The sequence below is a fragment of the Meleagris gallopavo genome, chromosome 13 (assembly GCF_000146605.3).
Source record: "Meleagris gallopavo isolate NT-WF06-2002-E0010 breed Aviagen turkey brand Nicholas breeding stock chromosome 13, Turkey_5.1, whole genome shotgun sequence".
NCBI lineage: Eukaryota > Metazoa > Chordata > Aves > Galliformes > Phasianidae > Meleagris > Meleagris gallopavo.
Genome location: NC_015023.2, coordinates 18,511,996 through 18,539,350, shown reverse-complemented (window position 1 = coordinate 18,539,350; position 27,355 = coordinate 18,511,996). Strand labels below are relative to the sequence as shown.

At 45.6% G+C, this 27,355-nt stretch overlaps 1 protein-coding gene across 5 annotated transcripts; it reads left to right on the top strand.

Annotated features, from left to right (window-relative positions):
* Positions 1 to 46: 46 nt before the first annotated feature.
* On the top strand, positions 47 to 27,355 carry KLHDC4 (kelch domain containing 4). Of its 5 annotated transcripts, XM_010718204.3 has the most exons (13): positions 47 to 262; positions 1,320 to 1,411; positions 2,381 to 2,459; positions 3,557 to 3,655; positions 6,604 to 6,740; positions 13,913 to 14,005; positions 14,946 to 15,105; positions 21,876 to 21,957; positions 23,984 to 24,192; positions 25,477 to 25,545; positions 25,630 to 25,876; positions 26,344 to 26,460; positions 26,747 to 27,355. In XM_010718204.3, the coding sequence occupies exons 1-13, from the start codon at positions 164 to 166 to the stop codon at positions 26,920 to 26,922; spliced, it is 1,659 nt and encodes a 552-aa protein (XP_010716506.1). In that variant the 5' UTR covers positions 47 to 163; the 3' UTR covers positions 26,923 to 27,355. The 5 variants fall into 5 exon arrangements, with proteins under 5 accessions (XP_010716506.1, XP_010716505.1, XP_031411326.1 ...); XM_010718203.3 differs by having other exon boundaries at positions 48 to 262; positions 25,477 to 25,876; XM_031555466.1 differs by lacking the exon at positions 47 to 262 and adding an exon at positions 4,808 to 4,949 and having other exon boundaries at positions 1,393 to 1,411; positions 2,381 to 2,436; positions 25,477 to 25,876.

Genomic DNA, 27,355 nt, shown 5'->3' with positions numbered 1-27,355 from the left:
GCCTGCAGAGGGCACCCGCGGCCGCGCTGTTGGAGCAGGAGGCGGGCAGCGGCCTGCAGCATCGGGCTGCGGAACGGGCTCCATCCGGCCCGCGGTGCGCCCCAGGCGGGCAGGGCGGCGCGGATAGCGCGGTGCGTCCCGCGGCCTAGAGCGGCCTGCAGCCATGGGGAAGAAGGGGAAGAGGGAGAAGAAAGGGAAAGGGGCCGAGAAGACGGCCGCGAAGATGGAGAGGAAGGTGTCCCGCAGGGCCAGGAAGGAGGAGGTGAGGGGAGGCGGCGGAGGGCTCCAGGAGAGCACGTGTTCTTCCGTATCCCCGTGCTTTTCTTCTGGCCTTAATTAACAGTAAACGAAAGCCGATCCCGCAGAGTTGGTGCATACGTTTGGGACCTTTCCCTGGTTGCAGCGTGCTGCTGCAGCCGTGTGTGCGGCTCCAGGAAGGGGAAGCGTGAGCAAGGAGAGCTGCTGCCACCGTTCAGCTGCTGGGAGGGAGGATATAAACGGAATGTTTGTGAGGGTGGATGGTGATAGGACAAGGGAATGGTTTTAAACTGAGACAGGGGAGGTTTAGATTGGATATTAGGAGGAAGGTTTTCCCCTAGAGGGTGGTGAGGCACTGGAACAGGTTGCCCAAGGAGGTCATGGATGCCCCATCCCTGCAGGCATTCAAGGCCAGGCTGGATGTGGCTGTGGGCAGCCTGGGCTGCTGGTTGGCGACTCTGCACATAGCAGGGGGTTGGAACTGGATGAGCATTGTGGTCCTTTCCGACCCAAGCCATTCTGTGGTCCTATGAAGGGTTGGCTGATGGAGGTGGTGAGCGTGGGGCTGCAGGAGGCACTGTGTAGCCTGCTATCTGTGCTCTGTGGAGGCAGACAGTAATTGACAGAGCTTTGAGGGGGATAAAATTAGGTGCAGGTTTCCCTCCTGTTCCGTTCAGGTAGTTCTCCATTGCAGACAAAGGTCTGGTTGGGGCATAGCGTGTACTTGGTCATAATTTAGTTGGGGCTTATGCGATCTCCGTTTCCTTGCTGATTTGTGCACTCTTTCTCCTGCAGGGGTTGCAGGTGTGCACTGAACAACACACTGTGTGTGCCGTCCTGTTAGGCCTTTTGTGAGCAAACTTGTCGTGGTTTTAGTGGGGGAACAATTTTTAAAACATGTGGAAGTGCTCAGCATCCATCTCTTGTAGGTGGTATCTAAGCAGATTTTTTAAGCATTTTTTTTTTAAACGGGGAAATTCTGATTGTGAATGCTGATTTCATGTGGTGTGCAGGTGGTTCTGTGCATATCGAGGAACTCAGGACTGTGTTTCTATTTTCAGGAGGACCTTGAAGCGCTGATAGCTGAATTCCAGACTTTAGATGCTAAAAAGACTCAAGTAATTGAGACGTCCTGCCCACCTCCCTCACCCAGGTAAGAGACTGTGCAAGGCTTTGGCTATTACTTATACAGCTGTTGATGACATTAATTTATACCAAGTTATTTCCTGAGAGTGGAAGGCATAATAATTGGCTTGACTGATATCTGGAGTTAGAAAATACCTGATATATTGAATCCCCAGGTTAAAAAAAAGAACCAAAAAAATTTTTTTTTCCTTTAAAATCCCCCTTTTTATCATCTCACCAGCACAACTAAGGAGAGAAAGATTGGTTAAATTAAAGGGCTTATAAAAGTTAAGATGAACCTTTGAACTTGGATGAGGAATCTGAAAGGTCTTGAGTCAAAAGGATGTGTCATGAGTCCCAAGACATTTGGGGTCTACCTGTTGCTACGTTCTGTGCATCTCTTTACTGTGGCTTGTTAAAATCCCTTCTGTGCAATATGTTCTTCCTCTGTTTGGAGGGACAGATCAGTGTACAACTGTTAATGTCACCAGGGTGCTGCAGTGGTCAGTTAGTGCCCCTCCAGCAGTGCTAGGAATCCGTCTCCAGATGGTGCAGAGCACCTTGGTGGTACGTAGATGAGTTGTGAATGTTGATGAGTGCAGAAGAATGACACAGATAAGTTGATATGAGGCAGCCTAGTTCTACCAATAGCTATGTGCTCTCATAAAACTAATTTCTGTTCTTGGCACATCAGCATTAAAATTCAAGAGCTCACGTCAGAAGGCATGTTAAATGACAGTGTAACGTGTGCTCCTAAAATAGGAGAAGGTTTCAGACGGTGTCACATTAATCTTGCTGGAAGTTTTTCAGAAGTTAATTTCTTTGGGGAGCTTTTCACCCTGGGGTGAATATCAGAGCCTAGTAATTTGGCAGCTGATGGAGAGACCTTTGTGGCTAGAGGTCAGAATGCTAGTAGTAGCTTGGTAAAAGGCTACCAGCCTCAGTGTCTGAAGTCTTTTAACATCTGCTGTTTTGGTCATCCCTCTCTCGTTTGCAGGCTGAATGGCTCCCTGTCTGCCCACCCTGAGAAAGATGAATTGATCCTTTTTGGAGGTGAATATTTCAATGGCCAAAAAGTAATGTATACTTCCATTTTTTTTCTTCTTTATTCTGCCCTTCCCCTGCCTTATGCTGTAATTTGCACGAGTCTCATTTGAAGCGAGGATTCAAAGCAGCAGTCATAAAATATGCATTCGTCCCCGAATGAGAGCAAAATAGCCTTTTAATTCTGCCACGATACTGTCTTATGCCTGATCGGTTGGCAGGAAGGAGACATGCTAGAACCCATTAAGAAGTCAGAGTGATTGTCTCAGCATCAATATTTCAGGGCTTCATAATTTCTCCAGACTTAATAGTAGCCATCTCTGCCCCTCATTTTTGATAACTGTTGAAGAATCTCTATTTTTCAACTTTCAAAACAAAATGTTTCTGCAGTTTTGCAGCTGGCAAGTCATTGCCTGCCTTGGGGATGCATACAGTAGCAAATAAGTGGGCACTCTTTACTGAATTTTTGCAAGTTGCAAGTGCTTACAGTGCTTTTGGAAACAAATTGGTCATTCCAGCCTTGAGAAGTTGTGTGTGCTGTAGCTTGAATACTCAAGCCTGACGATGGTATTTAATCTGAGGATCATCCCATGTGATGTGCTAAACTAATTCTGCTTGCTTCACTACCTGAAGTTATTCCTATCTCCGCAGTTGAGCAGCATTCCAGGCAGCATTAACCTGTACATCTGTGTTAAGCTCTAGCTTAAGTCCTGAAATCTCAAGCTGTCACAGGCTTAAACAAGAGTTTGGGAAAGAACAGCTGAGTCTAGAGGCTCACACTGGAATAATTGTTGACTACCAGTCTAGTGGGAGAGGTTCTTTTTCTCCTTCCCTGTGTGATGGAGGCTGGTGAGCTGTTGCTTTGCAAGGCTGTCACTTTTCAAGGCCAGGTTGGCTGGGGCTTTGAGTAACCTGATTTAGTGGAAGGCGTCCCTGCCCAAGAGATGAGGGGTTGGTCTTTAAGTTCCCTTCAACCCCGACCATTCTGTGACTCTAAATGGAAAGCTGGTACTGTGTACCTTTAAAACCAAACTCACAGCTTACCTTGAGTGGTGCTTGTGCTTGGGTAGACTAATCCTGTCCTGTGGAGAGCTGTGTTGATGTGTATCTTTCTTTTCCTCTGTAACAGACGTACCTGTATAATGACCTGTATCTTTACAACATCCGGAAAAACAGCTGGACTAAAGTAGAGATTCCCAACCCACCCCCAAGGCGCTGTGCTCACCAGGTGAGGTGCAGGGTGCCAGAGGAGCAGCTGGAATTGTTCTGATGCTGTGCTAAAAATGAATGGGAGTTGACTTTTTTTTTTTTCCCCAAGAGTTTCTGGCTTCTCTGCATTTTTCAATGTAATGGGCTGCCAACAGTGTCACCTTTCTTCTTGTGCTAAGGGGGGGGGTCTGCAGAAGCCTGTAAAAGGTGGTGGTGCTCTTTGATCCCTGAGTGATGTCTGGGAATGTTACAGGGGAAGTGAAATACTGGAGGTGTATCTGTTGTGTCAGCAGAACTCAAGGAGGACTCATGGGGGAAGCTGTTTTTGTCTAGGTGGACTAGTCATCTTGATGCATTGTATGGGAACCAGCTCAACCATTCTAGGCTTGCTCTGGATTTTCAAAATGTTGGTCAGGATGTAACTTAGAATGTGACCAGATAGCTCTGGGTGCCTGGGTTGCTGTGTGTGATTAGTGGCTGCAGAACCCACTGCTCCAGCAACGACTCATCCCTGTAAGATATCCTTGCTAGCATGTAGGATTGACCCAACTGTGCAGCCAGATGCACTTTGTGTGCCCTGCCTTTGGCTTGGGATTTCATTTATTTATTTATTTTCCTTGGTAGATGGATTGTTTTTTCTTCAGCATCAGCAAAGACAGCAAAGTTGTCTGAACTTTCTCTGGGATATTGTGAAACTCCCTGTAGTGGAAATGTTAAGTCACAGCTTGAAGCAGTGATTGAGCACCTGGTGGGATGCAGGGCCAACCGAGGGGAGCTCAGGTACGTGCAGTGTACCTGAGTGACTGGAAGGCGTGGAGATATGATCTACCCCTTCCCAGCCCCCATTTAAGGGTTGGCAGTGGAGACAGGGGTATCTCTTGTTGGAGATCTTTGCTTAACTTAGGCCTTCTGAAGGTAAGCAGCTTTTTTTCCTTCATTTCTGCATCTGTGGCTGCTGCATTTGGGCTCGTTCTCTTTTGCTGCAGCCAAAGACTTTGCCACCCTGCTATTATCGTGATACTTTCCATCCCAATATAGCATTACACTTCCTTAGACTTTGTATCTGTCATTAACATCACTGACTGGTTGCAGTATTGAAGGGTTTGTTTCTGTTTACTTCGTGTGAATACCTGCACGCAGAAACTGGACCAGAGACTTGTATTTTTTGCAGGTCTTTGGCCCTCACCAGCTGTCTGATAGATTATCTTACCTGTTGCAGCAAATGGCTGGGTGACTGATACATTTCAAAAGCTGCCATACAGGATGCGAATGTTATTTTCCTCCCTGTGGCCAAGGCTCTTTAGAGCTTCCTGGTAAGATCCAATGCTCTGGTTAGGTTCCTGTACCCTTGTTATACTATGCCTAAATGCCAGCCTTGCTCTGAGCTGTGTGTGTGCTATCTTGAACTCAAAAGCTTTGACTCGATCCTTGAGCTACCTTGTAGTGCTTAAAATTGATCATCATTTCAGAGGCCAAATTCCATAAGGAGGCCAGCAATTCAAGTACTCCTTCCACTGAGGTGATAAAGAGGTTGCTTTCTGGCTGTGGAGTTGAGAGGTGCCTGTTTGTGTGTTGGCAGCCAGCAGGTGGCTGTCTAGCAGCTCAGTCTGAACTGAGCAAGCAGGCTGCGCATCAGGGAGCGGCAACTGGATTATAGCAGAAATAAAATGAGGGACATACCAGGGGAGCCGTGCCTTAACAACAAGTTTTCTGTCTTATAATTAATCACAGTCACACAGGAGGCAGTTCAGCCTCCTTAGCTGAATGGTTTGTTGTCTTCCCTGTGACTTATTTTTAACACATTTTCCGTGTTAGCTTAAAGGTGAATAGAAGTTTGTCTGTGGGTTTGTACGTGCATGCTTTCCTTCTTGTTTGTCATCTGTAGTCTCTGATGTACGGCCCGCTGACTTATGCTGGCTTTGCCACATCAGTTCAATAGGACTGGAGTGAGAAAAGCCATGGATGGCTGTTGTCAGTTTTGTTTGAGGAAAGAGTTTGTCTGTGAGATGAATTTGAAGCCAGCTCTTCACGAAGTTGCATACAAGTATGGGCAGGCTGTTGTCTGTCCCTTCACTTAAACTTCTAATCACTTGATGCCTATGGAGAAATTGGGTGGGTTTTCTTTTCCTTTTGTTTGGGTAACCTGATGTTCCCACAGTTCCTACTTGTAAACACACCCAATAATTTCTAATGTGTGTAATCGCTGCGTGTATGGGCTGGTTTGGGTCAGAGTGCTGTCATGTTTGGTGCTGGAAGTCTTTGCTGTTTGCTGGAAAAATAGGCAGGTAGTGAAGCCCTTGTGAAGAGATTGTTAACTCAGTGTTTATCTGTGAAAGGTATCTTGGGGGGGGAAAAAAGATATGAAAGATTTTTTTTTTATGTAGTGCAATCACCCAATAGGTCCCATCCAAGGAATAAAGCTGTATATTCACTTAGTTTCATTTTTGGGATTCTTGTCTTCTGCTGCTTAGTCCTGGTGTTCTTCATTCCTTGCCTCCTAATAGTCTCTTGTGTTACAGCAGGGTGTTTCAGTGCTGCTCCATGCAGAAATAGTAAAACAATTTCCTTAATGCTCTCTTTTCTGCTACTTGCTTTAAGACAGTAACAATCCTCTCTTGTTCAAATACTGCACACTTCCTTCTGTTGGTGATTGTTTCTTTTCTTTGTTTTTGTTCTCATCATATAGAGCAGTAATGCTTTTCAGGTCTTGGAAATCTTCAGGTTTGGACTTGTACTCAGCTCATTGGTTTACTTTGCTGTGGGGAAGGTGTGCTACACAGTGACCAGCTTAAGTTTAAAATTCCCCTTCATTCAGCCCCACAGAGCTTCTTTTGCCAAGCAGTACAGCAGCAGCTGCTGCAATTTGTCTGCTTTCTGCTATTTGGAGGCAGCTGCACATCTGACTGATGAAGTTGTCCTTTCTCAGGCTTTTGCACTCTTGTTTGATCCTGTTCTTTCCTCTGGCAGGCAGCAGTGGTTCCCACAGCCGGTGGGCAGCTCTGGGTGTTTGGTGGAGAGTTTGCATCTCCCAGTGGGGAACAGTTCTACCATTACAAGGATCTCTGGGTCCTGCATCTGGCCAGCAAGACCTGGGAGCAGATCAAGTAAGTGTTGTGTTCTCAAGTCAGTAACAATAACCTCATGAGGAACTGTGTCAGCATGGTCTGAACTCGGTTCCTGGTGTGGTGCTGTGATTTCCCAGCTGTCTGCCCATCTCTTCCTTGGCTATGAAGATGCCCATGTAGAAATAGTGGAGAGGATAGCCTCCAGGAAAAAGAGGAAGCAAGGGATGTGTCCAAGACCATCGAGGTCAAGGCTATTTTGTATAATGCATGGCTTTTAGAGCATAGGTATTGGGTCTTAGTAACTGAAGAAACGAGCATGTGTCCTCCCAGCCAAGGCAGATGTAGGTATCCAACTTTAAAACACTACTTGTTGCTCCATTTGTGATCCATCTGAGCCTGGTATCATGACTGTGCTGTACAAAAGATCTCATTCAGTTTTACCATTGCTTGAGAAGACAATTGGTATCTATCCACAGAGACGAGTTCTCTCCTGATAACTGGCATAACTACTGCTGCCTTAAGGTTCCTTGGGATAAAAGGCCAGTAATTCTGATCTATCAAGTTAAGTAGGTGCCAAAAACCATGGAAGCTGGAGTAAAGTCGCCTAAAAATATTCTGTGGGTCTGGCCTGAAGTCTTCTGCTAATGTTTGGCTTCTGAGTTTTTTCTGCTCATCTTCATATTTACATTAGAGAAAGAAAAAGTCTGGTGGTCAGCTGGTAAACTGAGAGGCAGGAGGTGTGGCTTTGGTTCTGACTATGGCACAGGCTTTCTTTTGTGCTTCAGGATTGTCTTGACCACAGCATTTAGCCAGAATACAGCCTTGGCTGTGCTGAAACTTCTCCACACCAGACTCTTAAGGTGCTACTGGGGAAAGCATCAGCTTTTGAACACTTGCTCATCTACTTTTTATCTGTCAAGCTCCTGGGCAGGAACTCTGTGTCCTTGCTTCAGGTGGGAAAGCCCTAAGTGTGCCCAGGCTAATCAATTCTTGTCCTGCTTACAAAGTGCGGGTGCCTGTTGTTGGTGTCTGTCCTTTCTTGTGCAGTGATTGAGAGGCTGGTTTAGGGCTGAGCTGTGCAGAGATGGATACCTTGGCTCTGCCTTGGCACACGCCTCAGGCCACACAGTGACTCACTGTGCCTGTCTGCCTTTTTTCCCCCTTTTGCAAAATGGGAGCATTGATATTGCCTGACGAGGGGGAATTTGGAGATTTAGTTTTGTTAATATAGCACTGAAAGGACTCTGGCATGGGTGTAGGGGATCATACTGAGCCAAAGAGCAAATAGTCCCTATGAGTCCAGAATGCACTGGGTAAAAAGGATGCTTCACAGCACAGGATCCTGGCAGTCATCAGCCCTGCGAGAGTCCAGAGATGGTCCTTTTGAGTACTTCTGGGAGGCTGGGGGAGATCTGCTCAGTTCCTCAGTGACTGGTTCCTGTCTGTCTCTGTGATCCTTGGCTCCAGACCTGGCATTGTTAGTCTAATAGCAGCTGCAGCTTGTCTTGTTACAAGAAGCTGAGTTTACTCTAGTGAGCTCTGCTTGTCTTTGAGCAGTGGGGGGGTGAGGGAATCTCTGCAAAATGATAGAGGGCTCTTTAAGAGGTGCAAGGATTAAAAAGACCTGTCACTGTGCAGGCAGATCTGCCTATTGTTGTTAGGCAGAAGCTGACGTAATGACTGTGACTGTACCCCTCCCAGCTCCCCCAAAATAACTTCTGAATCCCTTGTTCAATCTCAGCCACATAAAGGGGGATAGAACTCAAATGCATTACATCCCTTCTAGTTTCATGAAAGCAGGCGGGGGAGAGGAAGTGATGATACCCATAGAGTCTCTGCTGAGAGAAGGGGTTGACATTTCAACCAAACTCTTGGTTGAAAAAATCCTCACCAGAGAGCAATGTTAATCCCAGCTGCAGGGAGAGCGAGGGCGGGAGATTGTTTTTTGTGAGCCATCAGAGAACCCAGATGAGGCTTCGTTAGTTCCACCAGTGCTGGTGCAGATTGTTCTCTTGTGGGTTTGCAGATGTATTGCTGTGAGCTGATTTAGGGTTTTCCACTCCCAAAACAAATGCTGCGATGTCGAACCTGCTTGGGAAGAGGAAATCTGGTCGTTAGAAGGCTTTACTCATCCTGCATCTTATCCCTCGTGGTATAGTAGCCTTGGGGATGCTGAGTCTTACTGGTACTGCAGGATCACCTGCTCCCACTCTGCAGCTGAGCATGATGTTTGCATGTGCTGCAGCATGCAGGGCAGCATCAGCAGTCCCAGGCCCCAGGTGGATTAAGCCATGGTGAGAGAAACTTGTTGGAAGCTGGTGATGGGTTAATGTGGTTAGCGAGGAGGGAGAAATTGATCAGATGAGCTCCTGCTCTCCGGATAAGCAGAAGCACGTTCCCAGAGCTTTGCTTTTTCAGCTGCCTGGAGCTGCTCACCACCCCTGGGTTATCCCACGTCACTTCAGCAGCCGTGACACAGTAGAAGGATGCGTGGGGAGGCTGTGATGCTTTGTTGTTCTCTTCATAGGTAAATGGGTAAACATTTCCAAAGTTTGCTCTGGGGAGACTACTGTTCCTCTTTCTCTACCCCATGCAGGATCAACTCCATTTGAGTTTTCTGAGGTATTTGGGCGGACATCTGTCTTCTTGCCTTGCTGTATTTTGAAAACACCTGTGCCCTGGTCCCAGTGTTCAAATAAAACAAAGTGCATCTCCTCCTCATCCTTGGGCAGAGCTCCAAGAGCTACATTAATTAGGCGTCTGGTGTAGGAGGCTGTGAGGAGATGTCTTGGTTTTAATGCTAACTTGGCTGAGTGTGAAAATCAGGTTTCTGCTGCCTCTTTGTGTTTCCATATGGCATCACGATGACAGTCTGCTTGGAAGGGGAAGAAGAAAGAAAGGACAGTGATGATTGTTGAGTTTTATGAGGAATGTTTTTGTACTTCTTTATGATTGTAACACATATCGCATTGTGCTTCCTTCAGCAATTTGTTTTTATCATCAAGGACCCCACTGCTGCCTAATACAGTTCCATACAGGCTTCTCATGTCTGTCTGGAGCCAAACACTAAATCTGGATTGGGATGAGTGATGACAGTGGGTAGCTTGAAGGGTTACTGGTGTTGGGAAGGTAAATGTTTGTGAAGATGGAATGGATGAGGCAACTTGTGTAGCCTTGTTGGCATAGAACAGGCTACCAAATAGCAGGCAAAGCAGTAATTGCATGTGTCCAGTGTGGTAACAGCTACCTGAGTAAATGCCTGTTGATGAACATTTGGGAGACAGAGTGTTATTGAGTAGACTCAGTTGGGTCTGGGAGATGTCATCTTAGTGCAGCCAAAGCAGTAATTTTGTTACTCTATTAAGAAATGCTTGGATGAGAGAGACAAGCTTTCCGTCTCCATTCCACCTGGGATGGATCACCCAGCTTCAATTGAGTTGGAATGAGTTTGTAGAATGGAATTAGTAGATTGAATGGCTAAAATGACCCTACTCTGACCTGAACTTGCAGTTCTAAGAAGTCTGGTTATTCCAGCCTCACAGCTTAGATTTCAGACAGCTGTGTTGTCCTTCCTGGCCTGCAGATTTCTGTGAGGGACCATCTTGGTGCCATAAGAAGCTTGACTATAAAACACTTTGAAGAGAATATCTTGAATAACTTACCCTGTGCTGTGTCTGCAAAGGCTACTGGGGAAATTGATCTCCATTACTGCTTAATGCAGAGCCACAGTGATGTCAGTCAGCTTGGCAGAGTTAAAAATTGACAGCAGCTCTATTTGGTTGCGTTTTGCCTGCACAAAGATGGCTCAAATGCAACAAATCTCAGCTCGTTGGATGACATGCCAGGAAGTGACTTTGACTTACTGGGGCCACCTTATTATGGGTGTGATGTGTGAGGTTTCCCCAATGTGTGAACGGTTTGTTACTCTGCCTTAGAGCAAAGCAATATTTTAACCTAACTGCCTCGTTCCTTCCTAGAGAGAGCATTCCTGTTCACCTCTGTGTGGCCCAGAATGCTCCCTCAAAGAGAAATGGGGGGTGTCACACATTGGGGCTGTCCTTGGGAACTGGCAGATCCCTCTGTGCAGTTCTTCGCCTTGCTTCTGAACCTACGTAACTCCCTTTAATACTGGAATGCTAATGATACTTCACAGTTTTGTGAGACATGGTGCTATAAATACTTCAGGGCAATGTTTCACAAGTGTATATTGAGTGCTGTTTACGGGGAGAACTGGAGCAGTCGCTGCAGAGCAGGATGCCTTTCAGCGTAGGTTTGTTTCTGACCGATGGCTCTTGTTCATGTGCTCTCTGTCACCAGAAAGATCAGGTCCTGCAGCACAAGGTAGAAAGGTGTTTTGGTGCTTAAAGAAGGGCATTTTAGTGTGCTGTTGAGCGGACTTCCTATGACAGACAAAAAGGAACCTTCTGAGCTTGTTCTCTCCTAGAGGAAGATCCGGACGTATGACTGTTGATTGACTTTGCAAAGGATTTGATTTGGGGGTTTTGTGCCTTGTAGCAATTTTGTATTCACTTGCGTACCTCTGAATTAATTACACAAACACACGGGTGCTATATCTCTGTGTGCTGATGAACAGAACACTTGTCATTTGCATTTACAAGTGTAAGATACAAAACCAAACACCCAAGTCCTGGATTTCAGCTGCTTTGTGTACTGCAGAACAGAAGTGTGTTATCCTGAAATGCCCCTTTGGTGGGATGTTGTGTGCATCATCACTTTTTTTCCTAATGAGAGGTTGCAGAGATTGTTCTGAACTTTCTCTGGGTGAAGGAATGAATGAAAGAGTAACTCACTCCTGCAGTCTGTAGATACTGCAGCATGGAAGTCATTAATTCTCAAAACTGGGGCTGAATTCAGATCTGTTACATTACTCTTAAGTCCCAGAGTAACTCCACAAGCACCAGCAAATTCCTTATGGAGCAGTTTAGATCAGACGCATGCTTCCATGTGTAGAGCCAGTTCTTATCCAGACTTATCTGTTAATCTATTTTTAAAAAAGAGTCTGGAGAATTTACAGCTCCCTCCCACATGTCTGCTTTCTGGTGTCAACCCCATGAAGTAGTGTATTAATCATAACGTCTGTGAAACCATTTCCAAATGGTTTATTTTGGACCACGAGCAGCGATGCAGGTAAAGGGAGACAGCCTGCATCTGGGAAGCAAGGCTCTGGGCTAGCAGCAAATGCCTTCTGGAGCTGCTGCTACTCCTGCTTGACTCTGCTGTGCATTCTTACAGGCTGGGGAGCAAGCCCTGGGCTGTATGAATTGCTCCCTGCAAAAATACCTTCTAAGAGCACTTACTGCATGTTTAAGAGGGCATCTCTTTCCATCAAAGGCTACGAACTGCCCGTTGCAGCTGATTCCTGGATGGTGAGTAATGCTTAAGTTGATAAAGCTGAGATGACACAACGGGGCGCAGCACGAGGCCTCCTGCTACTGTGTTTTAGCATCACCTCGTGTAGCTTGCATCCATATCCTAGAGAAAAGGGGAGAACAGCCTTGTAATCGAGAGCAATTGATGCTGGTGCGGTGGGACTCCTCTGAATTCAGGTCAGGCCCCATTTGGGGTGGTGGTGGTTGTGACTTAGAGTTAACTGTGCACTTGTGGGAACTTGTTTATTAAAGCACGTGCATCAGTGAATAAATGTTTTACCACTCAGAATTGGTTTTTGAGTTGGAGATGTGTTTGAGAAGCAAGGCAGAAAGTATTCACTGAGAACAAGATCTTATTGTTAACATTGCCGTCTAATTCCTTTTTTTTAAATTAAAAAAAACCCAAGATTTTTTAAAAGATGACATCCTCTGGAATAATGACATAAAAGTTTTGTTATAAAAGATCTCATCAACGTCTGAAATCATTGTTAATATGAAAAGTGATGTTCTGCTGGATGGTACTTAAAAATCCAGTAAGTGCCTAGAAAATTCTACTGTCTGTTCTTATAAGAAGTCCAAGAAATCAATATTAATTCAGGCTTACCCAAACACTGCTGTTCTGCTTGGGGTTCTTCGTTATGGCTGGCGTGTGATTTTATTTCTGATGGTGAGTAAGGCCCCTCATTTTCTCTCTCTGCAGAAATCTATCGCTGCTCTTTACAGCTACCCACTGCCAGTTATAGCATAGAGGTAAGGTTGTGGGTTTAGATTTTGCTGTTTTTTCTCAGTGGTGAGCAGGTTTCTCATTTATTTAAGCCCTGATTCTGCGGCCATCCAACCTGCCTGTACCTCCTTGAGAAGCCTTACTGAGTTCAGTGCACTTTGGGAGACTCCTTAGCAAGGCTGAAAATGTGAAAGATTAGTCCAAGGGGCAGAGAACGTGCAAAGCTCTTGTTTTCTCTGTGGTTTGCCCTGAACCAGCCTTTGTTTTGAGAGTTGTTCTCTTTGTTCTCTCTCATATGAAGGTGTGACTGCAGGTGGTCAAGATGGAAAGTGTATCTTCATTGCCTCGCAGGAACGTTGTTGCCAGCTGCCTGGCTTTGCCCAAAGCTTTAGGATGCGACAGATGGGGTGTTGTTGCTTGTTCTTGAAAGTGGAAGTGGCACACCTAACTGAAAGGTCATGGGGGCTTGAAAAGAGCAGAGCAGTGATGTGTAGCTGCTCCTTTAATAAGTAAGATAATAATGATAACTTGTTTTGCCACTGTATCTCTTGTTCTTGAAGAAATCTGAGCAATTTATCAAGTTTGATGGTGTAGCCTAGCTGCAGGTGTTGAGTGAGGATAGAGTGGATAGGTGATTTCCTACGACAGTGAAGGAGAGTAGATATCTGAGCCAGTTTCTGGCTTCTGTCTGCTACTTAGGGTAAACATCTCTGTCTGGAGTGCTTTTCTTGAAATTGTGGGAGTTAACTGCTATTCATTAAACTCTCCTGAAGAATTACCTCCTGAGTCATAGCAGAAAAGACTTCAAGACTTGGGTACTGTTAGACTGTATGGTTTATCACTAGGAATAAAACTGTTATTGCAAAATGCCTGTGCTGCAAATATCAAGCATTACAATACCAAGCATTACGGGAAGAACACATGTACTGTTCTGGAAAAAAGCATCCGTCTATGTTGACAAAGTTCCCTATGATTTCCCATGCCTGAACAGAAGCTAAACTCGGCCAGTCCAGCTGCCTTATGACTTCAGTAAAAATGGGCTGACCCCCCAGTAGGATGGGAAGCTTGCTGATGAGTGAAATTTCTTTGTCTTTCAGAGCACCAGGAGGTCCCTCTGGAAGAAGTGGGCATCGAATGGTTGCTTGTAAAAGACAGCTGATGGTCTTTGGAGGTTTCCATGAGAGCACGAGGTGGGTTATTGCAGGATAGCTGGTGCTGTTGAATCCTGTGTAACTGAGACAACATAATTTCACCAGCAACTGAAAGCTGGGCTATAAGGCAAGGATTTTATGTAGTGCTACTGTGAACAAATTATTTATTTCTATGTTAGAAAGATAAGTGATCTTGATTTTTCTATTTTTTTTTTCCCAAGTCTTAACTGTTTGAGAAATGGTTTTGCCACTTAGATAATCACTAAAGTAGCTCCTCATCCTCATAGCTAAAGCTCAGTACGTCAGGTTTGGACTCTGCCTCTCATCAAAGAGGCTTCTCTTCCTAGAAACATCTTCCCCAGTAGGCTCTCATATGCCACATGAGGTCACAGCTTCTCTGTGGTGAGGGCTGAAGAGAGCTGAGCTATATGATTTCTCAGAGATGCTAAGCTGCATAACTGCAGTCCCCAGGAGCACAGCACAGTTTGCAGAGCCTACCCTACACTTGGCTAACTGTTTGGCAGTTTCACTGGCGCGCTTTCTAGTAGCAGTGAATTGGCTAGCAGGAAGAGAGTGTGTGTATATATGTATATATTTACATTTTTCATTCCCACCCTCTAGACAGACATTGCACTAATATGTTTTGATTGTTTGTGTTTTGGTTTAAGTCAGCTTGGGTTGTGTTTCTTGGAAGGAGTTGGTGAAAGTTCTGTTATGTATGGAATGAGATGGGAATAAAACAGAAAGAACCCAGAGAGGTTTTGCATATAGGAGCTTCATTAAATGCATAATTGTTGCTCTGAAGTAGTAACCTTCAACTGAACAAATCTCTATGTTGCCATGGCTACAGAGGGAGAAAAATCAGAGATATAGGGAGTTGAATAAGGTACTGCACCTCTTCAGAGGTTCATGGTATCTTGTTCTGTCCTAAATGATGACCGTGACCAAAACCTGTCATGTTCCAATTTGCTCTCCTTAGAGACTACATCTACTACAACGATGTGTATGCATTCAATTTGGACTCCTTCACATGGAGCAAGCTGGCTCCATCAGGAATTGGGCCTGCTCCAAGATCAGGATGTCAAATGGCTACCACACCTGAGGGCAGCATAGTCATCTATGGAGGCTACTCAAAACAGGTAGGAGAGGCTGTGATAAGCCACTGCAACATTTCCCAAATTCCAAACAGAAGAGTTGATGGAAAAACTAAAGGGCTAAAATGGAAGTTAAATTTAATATTCAAATTACGTAAGTAGCACCTAAGTGATTACTTTGACCTGTGTTAGTTGCAGGGTCGTGTGTCTTGTCTGCTTGGAGGAGGCAATAGGAGAGCAGAATTCAAATGTGTAATCTGCCACTTCCCTCTGCTCTGTTTAACAAGCATTGTCTCCAATGCAGATCTGGTGATCTCATCGTGTAACTGCCCGCTGCTCTGTCTGATATTTCTGCATGTCAGACAGCTGTCAGATGTCAAAAAAAAAACCCACTAGCAATGGGAGTGCATGTTAGCCTGTGGTTGTGCTTGACATGACTGTGCAATTGTGCCCTTGTTTTGTTCATACATGGGATGGTTCGGGCTGCTGTGAGCCAGTATTGTTACCAAATCTATCTTCTTGTCTTCTGATTTTTCCCTTTCTTCGTGCAGTTGTGTCCTGATCAAGGATCTGATTTCTGTTAAAAGTAATGTTCTATTTTCCCTGCTAATCTAATCCAATGTAAGGAGGTGATGTTATGAAGGAATGAATAAGCAACTGGGAGAAGTGAAGTTTTTGATAACAGCTGTCATTATTGCCAACTTCAGGCATTCTTAGTCAGCACTCATCCATGTTCCAGCACTTGTGGGTTAAAAGCAGCAGTTACCAGGAGCCTTGTATTTTCTTGCACTGGGGAAAGGGTTAAGGCAGCTGTGCTTGTTAGCAAACTCAATAAGCCAAAGTAGACTCTTGATGAGTACCAGGCTTCCTCTGCTTTGCTTCTCGCTATGTTAATCATGGTAATTTATACTAGATAGGCCTTTAGACCATATGTCCTTATTGACCAAGTATCCCTGTCTCCATGCTGGGTGGGAGGAAGTAAATATTTCATTGAGCAAAAGGCTCCTGCAAAAGCTTTTAATGTTGTGAATGCAGACTGAAGACCCAGATCCTGCTGCTGCTGTCTCAGTGGAAAGGCATTGCTTCCAGCAGTGCATCGCTGGGGGAGGAGGGCGCTTTGTTCTTCTGATGTGAATAAACGAACAAAGAAGAAAAGCATGGAAAGAGGAGAGAAAATTGTCTGTCTGTATATTTAGAAGCATTTGTGCCTCCTCACGGCCTGCGCTGAGGGCTCTAACTCCTCAGATAGGCATTTGATTAAATAGCAGTAACAGTACAGAGGCATTTTCTGCCCAAAAGGGCTTTGTCTGCTTCCTGTTCCACCACTCCTGAGAGTGGGAGAAGCCTGCACACTTTACTAGGTGTGGCTCTCTTAGGGCTACTGAAAGTAACTGGGTTTCAAGTGCGTGCTGAGTCCCTTGGAAGTATAGAAGTTGACACGTTTTTGCAGTTAGGTCTATTCTGCTTTATGAGGATAGGCTTTGTTGCACTGCTCTGGGTTGTTTTGAGCTAATAAAAATGAAGTAGAAGGGATAGGGGAATGCAGAGCTGCCGTCAGCCTTCTGCTGTGACAAATGAGCACTCAGCCTTTATGCAGAGTACTGAGCAAGAATAAGAGCTGGATTCAGTTCCTCTTTGGCTTGGTGAACAGCTCTTAGATTAAAACAAGCACTCTTGTTATTAATCTACTTCCTTTGTAACACAGAGAGCTGAGTCTGCTGCTCTGACGTGCTGTTCCTGTCAGAGGCTTTGCTTGCCTTCTGCAGCACAGGTGGACTTTTGGGCAGGAATAACGAAACCAAGCTACAAACTGAGCAAAGCAGCAGGCAGAGTTTTCTTCTTGGGATGCGAAAGCAACAGACTTCAGCATCATCCTGAAAATTTAGTTCAAGGTTTAACACTTCTGGAATAAACGCAGTTGATGCTTGGCTATCTAATTCTCAGTATGTCTTTGCTTGTAACTGACTATGGAGCTGAATCTCTCTGGATTTACTTAGATGTGAAGAAAATGTTTGGCTTGTGTCCTCCCCATGGAGCCATTGGCGGGGATACTCTGGGGAGAAGTAAGAGGTGGAAGATGAAAGAAACAATACTTTAATTGGAAGTCGGCAGGGAGAGGAGAAGACCTGTTCTTCGTCTCTGGTTAGAAGCAGATACTACATTCAGGAGTATTCTGAAGATGTTTTTGGACTTGACGTGTGGATATGAAACCAGACAGGTGTCCAAATAAAGCGCCATTTGCCAAGTCCTGTAGACTCTTCTAATTTCCTTTCTAACAAAAAGCAGGATTGATTTTCGTGCATGCTGTGGAAAAGTTTTGCTTCCTACAGCTGCTGCTAAGCTTGTGTGTGCTTTGGAGAGAAGGGAAGAAGTCAGGACTACTCCTGTGTAGGAGTACCAGGGCAGGGTATGGCTGCCAGGCTGCTGGAGGAGAGTTATGGTGTGGCAGGGCTGCTTCCCTGCGGTGGGCAGTTCTGATGCATTATATCCTGTAGAGCCCTTAGCCCTTGTAAATCTGCTTTGAGGCGTTATGTGGTGAGATATACATGCGTTGTCAAAACAAAAAGGCCTGTAAGCCCAGGAGATTCATAGTAATGGGTGGAATTGTAGGCATTTGTGTACTAAGCTGGCTGTCAGGGCCTTATGAAGCCTGAGCAACATTGTCAGCCTGCAGCTATGGATGTTTCCATGCTCAGTCTGCCCATCCTCAGTCTCAAGCAGAGAGCTTTGCTTGGTGCTTTGGTTTGCTTGATCTGCATGCCAAACTGAGCATGGAGGGTCAGTTTTCAGTAATGTTTGTCAGTCCAGGGTGTGTTGCTGAATTCCCTTGGTGTCACTTGGCTAAGAGCCTTTTTCATGGCTGGGGAAAAAGGCAGGAAAGATAAGTGGCTTGTCTGAGGCATTCCAGTACTTGTGGATAGAGCCAGGGCTGTTACCCTGGGACCCAGGCATGCATTTGCCACTAGATTTTGCTGTTCTAGGATGTTAAGTTCAGGCAGTGAGCATCCAGGATGCAAACAGAGAAGATGGAAAACTTGAACTTTACAACCCCAAGTGTGCAAATTGAACAAGAGCACGCTTGAAAATACGTGATTCTTAGCACATTGGTGTTCTTCTGTTCTTCTGGTTTATCTTCAACCCAGAAATGATAAAAAACAACTACTGTGGTTCCTTACAGGAGAAGCTGTTGTAGATTTTGTCAGTGCTCCCTAAATACACCTCAGAAGCCTGTGACACTCAGACTTGCTTTCCTGCTGATCTTAAAGATGTCTTCATCCGTTTTGCTTGCTGGGAAAGGGGCTTGCTGCAGCAAGCTGCATTTTTGGCTGTATGAAGCAATGAGAACCTCTCTATTGCTAGGCAACGTGAGCACACTGTGCCTGGCAACACAGCGAATGCAGCCAGGATGTGTTGGAGGCTAACACTGCTCTACCTTGAGGGTGGAAGCAGTCCACAAGCCACGGGAGCTCTGGCACTATCTGTATGCAGGGCTTTTGGATGCCAAAGTAGGCTAAGGTGTATTTTTTTTCTTTTTAATATATATATTTTTTTTCTTATTTTAGCAGTGAGCTCTGCCTGTAGTGGATTCTGCTGGGAGATTGCTTGTGGCAGGGCTGAAGGCTGGTCTTGTGGGAAAGCTTCCCTCTACAGTTCTGCTTGCTAAGGACCTTCTGTCAATTGGCTGTATTTTGCCACTGTTGATCTCTTTTATTAGCTGTGTTTAGCAGGTTATATACAGGGAGTCCTCTCTCTGTTTCAGTTGCCTTGCTCTTTGAAGAGCTATAACCATGCTTCTTGCTGCCTGTTGCTGGAGGTAGAGGATATCCAAGGCAGTTTTGTGCTTGAAAGCAAGAGGGACAGTGAAGGGACAGGAGGCTCTTGTGGGCAGATGAGTGTCCTGGGCTGGGGGAGTTGGCCTCTCTAGCAGCAGTGTGCTGCTTACTACTGAAGTGTCTGCTTTTGAGCCAGTGCGAGTGGGGAAAGCAAGCATCTCTGACAACAAATAACTAACTCTCACTCCAGCTCATTGGAGTTGCTTTCTTAGCCCAAGCAGCTTTGACATGTTGCACACGTAATGTTTACTACAGGGAGCCTGCGTAGTTTTCGGGAGAAAAATAAAGCAGTTATTCTGCCCAGCCTGCACGATGGTGAAGCCAACTGCTCTCTCAGTATATGTTGTTTCCCTTCTTTTCATGCAGACAGTGCTCATCTTACTATGCTTGACAGCTGTGCTTCTGTACCTTTCAGCCCGTGTGTCCCCTACACATAAGAATGTGGTGTGCCTAACATTTAAGTACAAACTGCAGCCTACCTGGGATTGGAAACAAAATAAACCCCCTTTCCATTCTCATTATCAGATATTCACTTTGCAGCCACTGGTCTGTGTTCAAGCCCTGTGCCCATCTCTCTCCCCATTCCTCTCCTCTGTCCATCCATCCCTGACAGCTCTTTGCTTAGTTGCAGCTCAGAGGGTGTTTGAAGCGAGGGAGAGAATAAAAAGGCTGCTGTAGCTCAGCCATCCATAGCTTGCTGGTGAGTTCTGCTGCTCTAGACTTCTGTGACAGAGACAGCAAAGTGTGACATGGCTGCAGAATGTTATTTGCTCTGTGCAGTGACTCATAGCCCTTTAAACTTGAGAGCTGCTGGTGTAGCTCCCACAATGTGTGCTCTACCACTACCATGGAATTGGTGTGCTCAGTACTTGGAGCACTGTTCCTAGAAAGCATTTCTCGCCTTGGCAATCTGTTCTGCTCAAAGTGGGCAGCTCCCAGCCCCTCCAACTGTGTCTCTGTTACCAGAGCTCCTCTAGCTATGTATCAGAACTACTGACCAATGCAAAAACTTGACTTGCTTTTTTTCCATGTGCTAGAGAACTGGCAGTGGCAGAAGAAGCCATCTCTGTGCATGTTCTTCTTCAGAAGATAGGCCTATCACTGCTGCTTGTTCCTGCAGGCTTTCTGTCCCCAGTGTGCCTGACGTTCTGCTGCTCAAGAACAGTGGGTAGAATAGTGCAGATGCTGACTTCATTAAGTGGTTGTGCAGAAGAGGATACCTCCAGCTTCAACAGCCTGTCTGGGAGAGAGTGTCTTTCAGTGTGCTGGTTGGAATGCCTAGATGCAAGTGAAGAGCAAGAACACGCAAGATCTACAGCCCCAGACTAACATTTCCTAGGGCAGACCCTGGTCTCTGAGTTGACTGAAGCTTCCCTTTCCTTTTTGCTGCTCTTTGAACAGCATTCTCCTGTTTCTTCCAGCACTTCATTATCAGCTTTCCCTGGAGCTTCTCAACATCAACATCCAAGTTAAAAGTGTTGTTGTGCAATGCCTCAAATGTGCTTTATTCCCCTTCCTTCTCTGCCTTTCTAAGAATCAAATATCATTCCTGAGAACTGAGTACTGAGCCGTGCAATAGCAAAACCTACTAAGTACAAGGCACAGGGTTGAGTATGGATATGGAACAAGAAGAAGGCACTGTGGCATGCACCCAAGCCCTACTCCTTCCCAAGCACTGGGCTCAACCCTGCCAGCTCATGCCAGCTTCTGCTGCCTGGAGCAATGCCACTGCCCCCAGGAGGAAGGGAATTACAAGGAAGCCAGAGCTCTTTTTGGAGGATGGGTGGATTGTGGACATTACTAAAAGGCCTCCTGGTGTTGCATAGTGCTCCTTTCAAATATTGCGTGTTGCTGTGAGTACAGGGGCTTACAGTGAAAGGAGAAAGGGAAAATTGCATTTAAAATAATGTATTTAATTACTTCAGCTGAGACCTGCTGCTGCTTTTGCTGGTGTCTTGCAGTTGCCTGTAGCAGGGGGTTAAAGTGAGGCTTCTGTTTCTGTTCGGGAGGGAAAACTGATTTTTAAGTGATGCCTCAAATGCTACTAATGACACCTGCAGTCAGACTGTGGGGCAGAGAGGGCTCTGCTTCTGTTGCATTGGGGTGGATATTGGGGGTGGCAGGGATTGAGAGTCTGTGCTAGACGCAGACCTGTACTTAAACTTGTGCTGTGCAGATGATAAAGCATAGGCAGTGTGCTCAGCGTTTAAGGACAGCATCCCAGAGGGCCTTGCAAGCACTGTTGGAAGTTACAGTGTGCCACTTTGGTGGAGCGGGTGTCTGCTCTCTTTTACAGCTAGAGGAGCAGAGGCACAGATGTTAAATTGCTCCCTAGAGAGCACCTGATGCTGTCTGTGGCACAGTAAAAGGCAGAATCTTGGCTCTCCTGTTTCCTTGGTGCTGCCCATCCTTCCTTTCTTGCAAAATGATCGGTTTTAATCCCTTGTGCCAATTGATTTCTCTTCTATGAGTGCCCAGATCTCTGCCCTTGCATTGATTGCATCCTGCAGTCTTCAGGAGCCCACCGGTCCCACGGTCTGTGTGGCAGCCTGGAGAGCAGAGGGAGGCTCTGGTTGTTGCAGGCAGAAGTTGCTTGTGGTTTATTACACGTCTCCCACTGCTCACTTGTAGGATGGGACAGTGTGAGGCGTGCTTGAGAATCACAAGACACCAGCCTCCATTTGTCCCTTCTGGCTGCCTCCATTCCCTCTGGATTTGCTGTTTGCTGTAGAAAATGGCCCTGCTTTCAGCACTGCAGTTGTGAAGTGCCTGGTGGTTTCTCCTTGCCCCGATCACAGTGTTTGCTTTTTCAGCACGGTAACGTCCAGACTCAAGCAGCGATTAGGCTTATCTGTGGGGTTGAGAGTTCAGAATGGCATGTTCTGATGTGAGTGACTTTCTAGGCCTTGAAGAGTTGGGCCTCCTGCGTTTTGGCCATTGAAAGTGTTTCACCAAGCATCCCTGTCTTTCCTTTCTTTGCAGAGAGTTAAGAAAGATGTTGACAAAGGCACCCTGCATACAGACATGTTCCTGCTGAAGACTGAAGGCTCAGGCAAGGAGGAAGGTAAGCCACTGCTACAGCTAGGGGGCTGTGCTGGAAGCAGTGCTGCAGGGCTGTGATCCTCTCTCTTCCTTTGAATAAGAAACCAAAAAAAATCCAAGCTCAGAACAAAATTTCCCTTTTAAGGATGAGCACTGTGCCCCAGCTTTTGCTTTGGGGCTAAACACAGCAGATAAGTTGATTTAAATATTTCTTCTTTCCCAGGAGTAGTTAAGTGCATTTGTATACTGTGACTCTAGCTTGAAAAGAAATTCTAGAGTGAAGGAATGGCAGCTGCTGAGAGATATGAGAGAAGTTGTGTCCTACTTTTTCACTTGGGTATTGGAGAAAGAAGATGGGCTATCATGTATACAGGCAACACTCCCGCTGCTGTGTTGTGTAGGAGAAAATGGGAACAGTCCATAGGGCACTCACCTCTTCTTTTTCTCCCTGTCCATTTTAAGGCCTGAGAAGATGAGGCCATGTCATCTCTGCTAACCAAAGCTTAGTGGTGGGATGAAGGGTGTTGGGAGTAATGGTTCCCATGTCCAGGTGACTTGATTACAGAGCTGATGAAAGTAGCTCTGTGAAACAGGTGAAGAACTGGAGCTATGTGAGAAACTTCATGAAGAGCTAATGGAGGAGTGCTGGGAGGAGCTTTCTGCTGGAGAATCAGCATTATTTACGTTGATGTTTTCCAGATGGCCTTGAAATAGTCTGAGTTGGACTGGAGGGTCTCCAGGCTTCTTGCATAACTGTGTGAGAAGTTCTGACCTGCACAGGGAGTTCCATAAAAATTACCAGAAAAGATGTTCTAGGGATTTTTTGGGGGTTTGTATGTAGGAGGGAATTAAAACAACATTTTGAAATTGCTGTTCCCTGGGACGTTTTGATCATTGCTCTTCTGTTTCACAACAGAAAATTGTTGGGATTTCAGAACTTCCCACACTGGACATTCCTGTTTTCAAGAAGCTGTTTTTAGTAGTGGTGGGTCATCTATAAACTATTAGGAGAGAAAGTGGGGGTGTGATCTCAGGAGATCACTCAGTGCAGGGATATTACCAGGAATGGGCTTTGGTTGACTGGTTTTTGTTGTTTTTGGTTTTTTTCCCCATCTATCTGTGAATACACTCAGAAATAGGAATTCCATCATTTTCCTTAGGAGAGAGAATTTTGTCCTTGGCTTAAGGAGCAGGACGATCTTCCTTGAGCAGATTTTCCAAAACGTTGAAATAGTGACATTTCTTTAAACCTAACCATCTTAAAGTGGGATTTGGGGAGGAAGGTTGGTCATGTATTGTCTGAGTTGCAGATCCTGCTTGCTTTATGTCCTATTTATAGCTTATCTTTTTGAAATTGTGGTTCCTTCAGAAACACAGTGCCTAGCCAGTGCACATGCTTCTGCCAGCCTGCATTTTAGGGATTTGCTCTGAATCTGTAGTAAAGGAAAGGAATGGAGTGAAAGCAGAGGGCTTGGAGCACAAGCTTTCTCTCTCTCCTGGGTAATTTATTATTATAACTTTTTTTTTTTAACATTTGGGTCTCCTTAAAATAAACTGTGGCTGTTCTTGGGGTTAAGGCGGTGGTGCAAAATGGCAGAGAAGATACTGAAGTAGGAAGTTCACGTGGAGAGAATTGAAGTCGTATGGATCCTGTGGGGTAACCAGAGTACCTTTCCTTGGTATCCTGGGCTATAATCAATCCTGGTTTGAACTCCAGCTTCCTGTAAAGGTTACGTACCTTTCATGAGGCCCCTTGCTCCAGAAGGCATACCCTGCAGACAGCTTTCTTCATTTGCTTTTGTTGGAAACACAGCTGCTTTCTAAGGGTAGAAGGAAGTGTGTGGATTACTTGGGTGATTGAAGTGGAAATGCAAGTGGTTCTGATTTACATGATTGTTGAACACGAGCAGTGCAGTTTTTGAGTATGTCTAAAATGGATTGTTGTGATGCTTGAAAAGATTGCTGGAGAACTGAAGGGTCTTGGAAGATGTAAAAATCATCATGATTCTCTTTTACTGATAATTCTGTCTGTTTTTATCCGTTACCAGATAAGTGGGTATGGAGCCGACTCAACCCATCCGGAGTGAAACCCACTCCCAGGTCTGGCTTCTCTGTGGCAATTGGTCCCAATAACCGCTCCCTGCTGTTTGGAGGAGTGCACGATGAGGAAGAGGAAGAGAGCATTGAAGGGGACTTCTTCAATGATATTTATTTCTACGATATTGGGAAAAACCGTTGGTTTCCTGGACAGCTAAAGGTCTTGTTTAAGAACTACACAATTGTCTTCAGTTCATTCTCCTTGATCTCCTTTGTCTCAACCTTTTCTGGCCTCGTTTTGAAAGTGTGGGCAAAGCCTCTATTTCAAGGCTGAACCACCAGGTCTGTTCGCTGCTTTCATCTGTGTCTGATTGGCTGTGGAGATGGGAAAAGGTGTAAGGATGAAGTTGGGGATGTGCAGCTTAGCAGGTTTTTGTTTCCAGATTGAATTCTCTGACGTTATGCTGCCCTTCTCCTTCCTCTCCACATAGCCCCTTGTATTTTCCATGCCCTGCTTTCACTGTGTGATGCAGACTGTCACCTGAGGAGAGAGGAAACCTCTGAGCCCCAATGGCTGCATATGCACTAAGAATACGGATCAGGAAGCAGTCCTCTTCCTTTGAGAGTCAGTCTGCATGTGCCCTGTTGTTGTGTAATGCAAAATGAAGCAAAGCAGCATGAAAACAATTCTGGTGTTTTACTAGAGGCTGGCTCCAGTCTAAGTCTGATGTGAGCTAGTTCAGTAACAGCTATTGTGAAAAGGTCTTGTGTTGTATTGGGATAAAATAGCCTCCCTCTTTTCTCCATTGTCGATGACCTGCCAGAAGGGATGAAGTATTGACCCTTGGCTCATGAGAAATTCAGAAATGCGGCCCTCAGATCTTTGGCTTTGTTTGAACCACTCTCAAGGAGGAAGCAAGGTGCAAATGACCTTCTTTCTTTTCATCCCTACTGTTTCTTGCTGCGTCCTCAAAAAAGAGATGTCAATCACGTAATAACAGGCAAACATCCACTCAGGTGTTTGCTTCTGCCTTCCTAGCAGTCTGTTTCCTATCCTTTTTACACAATGCTTTGAAGACCTGGAGTGCTTCCTGATAATGCGCTGTAATCTAGCACCCAGCAATTGTTTTGATTTCACAAAATGATGGGTTATTTACTTCTGCTCATGTCAGAGTCCAGTGGACTGTGTGTGTGTGTACATCTGCAAGATACAGAGCAAGAGAGCTGTCTTCCCTCTCCCCAGCAGTTCTGCCATTAATAGATGTGGCAACTCCATGCTGTAGGTTCTCCAGAGGTTTCACTGCTGCCTGCTTTACGGCTGGTAGAAGTTCATGCTTAGTAGGAGGTTGTAGCTATCATCCAAGACTTACAATTCTAGTGAAAAATAATTGAATTCTCCCCATTCCCTCACAGCAGCATCTGTAGTATTGCATTAACTGCTCTGTGCTATTAGCTACACCCAGTTCACACGCAGTCTGCCTCTGCTCCTTGTTCTTATTAACAGGTATCAAGGTCAGAGAAGAGGAAGCGAAGACGTGGCAGACGAGCTGAGACAGATGGTGGAGATGATGAGGTAGAGAAGCAAGCCCCACGAGGCCCGGTGGAGATAGTCAAAGAGGTGGTGGCAGAAGATGGAACTGTCATGACAATCAAACAGGTGATCTCTGGGCCTGCAGATGAGAAGGAGAGGTCCGAATCGGAGGAGGAGGAGGAAGATGCAGCCTTGAGCCCGCAAGTGGAACCATGCCCACGTTCAAACGCCATGCTGGCAGTGAAGCATGGGGTTCTGTATGTGTATGGAGGAATGTTTGAGGTGGGCGATCGCCAGTTCACCCTCAGTGACCTCTACAGTATCGACCTGCACAAGATGGAAGAGTGGAAAGTGCTGGTGGAGATGGACCCAAGTAAGCTCTGGTGGTAGGGGGTCTGCGTGATTTTATTGTAGCAAAGGCTGGGATGTTGTTTCCAGCAGTGCTTTATTTTATTCCTGGACAGGAAATAGCTTGAAAGTATGTGGTATGCAGTGTCTTGTAGTCTCTAGCACCACAAAAGCCTGTCTTGTCCAGAGCTTTGTAATGGCTGTAGAGTATGAACTCTAGTTTGTCTGCTTCAAAAATGAAGGCATGTAAACAGACCATCTTTGTTCACTGATGGCTGGTTCTAACCTTAACTCTGCTGTGTAATCTCATGGTCTGCATGTGTGTAATGGATAAAGGGCAGAAAGGAAGGAGTTTTACTCATAATTTTGGAGCTGGGAGAAGACTTGACTCTTACCACTTATCTTCCACAACTGTTCTGTGCTGTTCGCTTCTTCCTGTCTGTGTTAGATCTCTCCCTATTGTCCCCAACTTATTTCTTCTTCTTACTAAAGAAACACAAGAATGGCTGGAGGAGTCAGAGTCAGATGAAGAGGAGGAGGATATGGAAGGTGCAGAAGGAGGGGAAGAAGATGAAGAGAGTTCTGAAGAGGATAGTGAGGATGAAGGAGGTAAGAAGAAGAATGTTTTCTTCATACTAACGTAAGATACAGTACTAGTTGGTGTCACTGACCTCGCTGGCATTCAGGTCAGTTTTCCAGCAAAAGCAAGGTTTTCATAATGCATGCTTCTTAAGGAGTAAAGGAGAAATTTCTTTGGCTCCTGATAGGTTTTTAAGCTATTCCATTTAAACACAAGCTGAAGCATAGCCTTGGCTGAGTTGACACATGGGAGAGCAGATTGCCTTCATTAGCTGTATGTGACCTCTCTTTCTCTCTTCCTCCCGTTGTGTACTAGGAGAGGAGCAGCACCCATCTGTTCAGCCTGATGAGAAGCATGCAGACTATCTGTCCAGGACGGAGCAGTATTGGATCAAAGTAGCCCGCAGCAACATGGGCCCGGATGCCAAGGAGAAGAAGGTGGTGAAAGTAGCTCACGCCATGGCAAAGACATTCTATGAAGATTCAATCTAGATGATGTTGGGGGTGTTCTGTGAGTGCAGAAACATGTTGGGAGCAGTGGTTAGCCCTGCTGAAATCAGCCTAATGGGCCAGGCGGTCAGTGTGTGTGCCCAGAGGGCTTCCTGGCACTCCAACTCTTGCATACTCCATGTGAGTGCCTCTGGGCTGACTAATCTCAATATGCTTGCTTGATTAATGCTCGGAATATACTGTTATTCCCCTGGCGGTTGTGGGAGGGACTTGGAGAACAGGATTACTGCCCAAACACTGGTTCTTCTGAGAATGGAGCATACAATACCATCATCATTTTGTTCAGAAGTTATTTTGAGTCTGTGAAGGCAAACTGTGTATCTCACAATGGTTCTCTAGTCCCAAATTCCTTATCCTAACTGGGGCCAGGTCTTGTCTCCAAGGATTTCTACAATAAACTTGGTTGGTTACATCA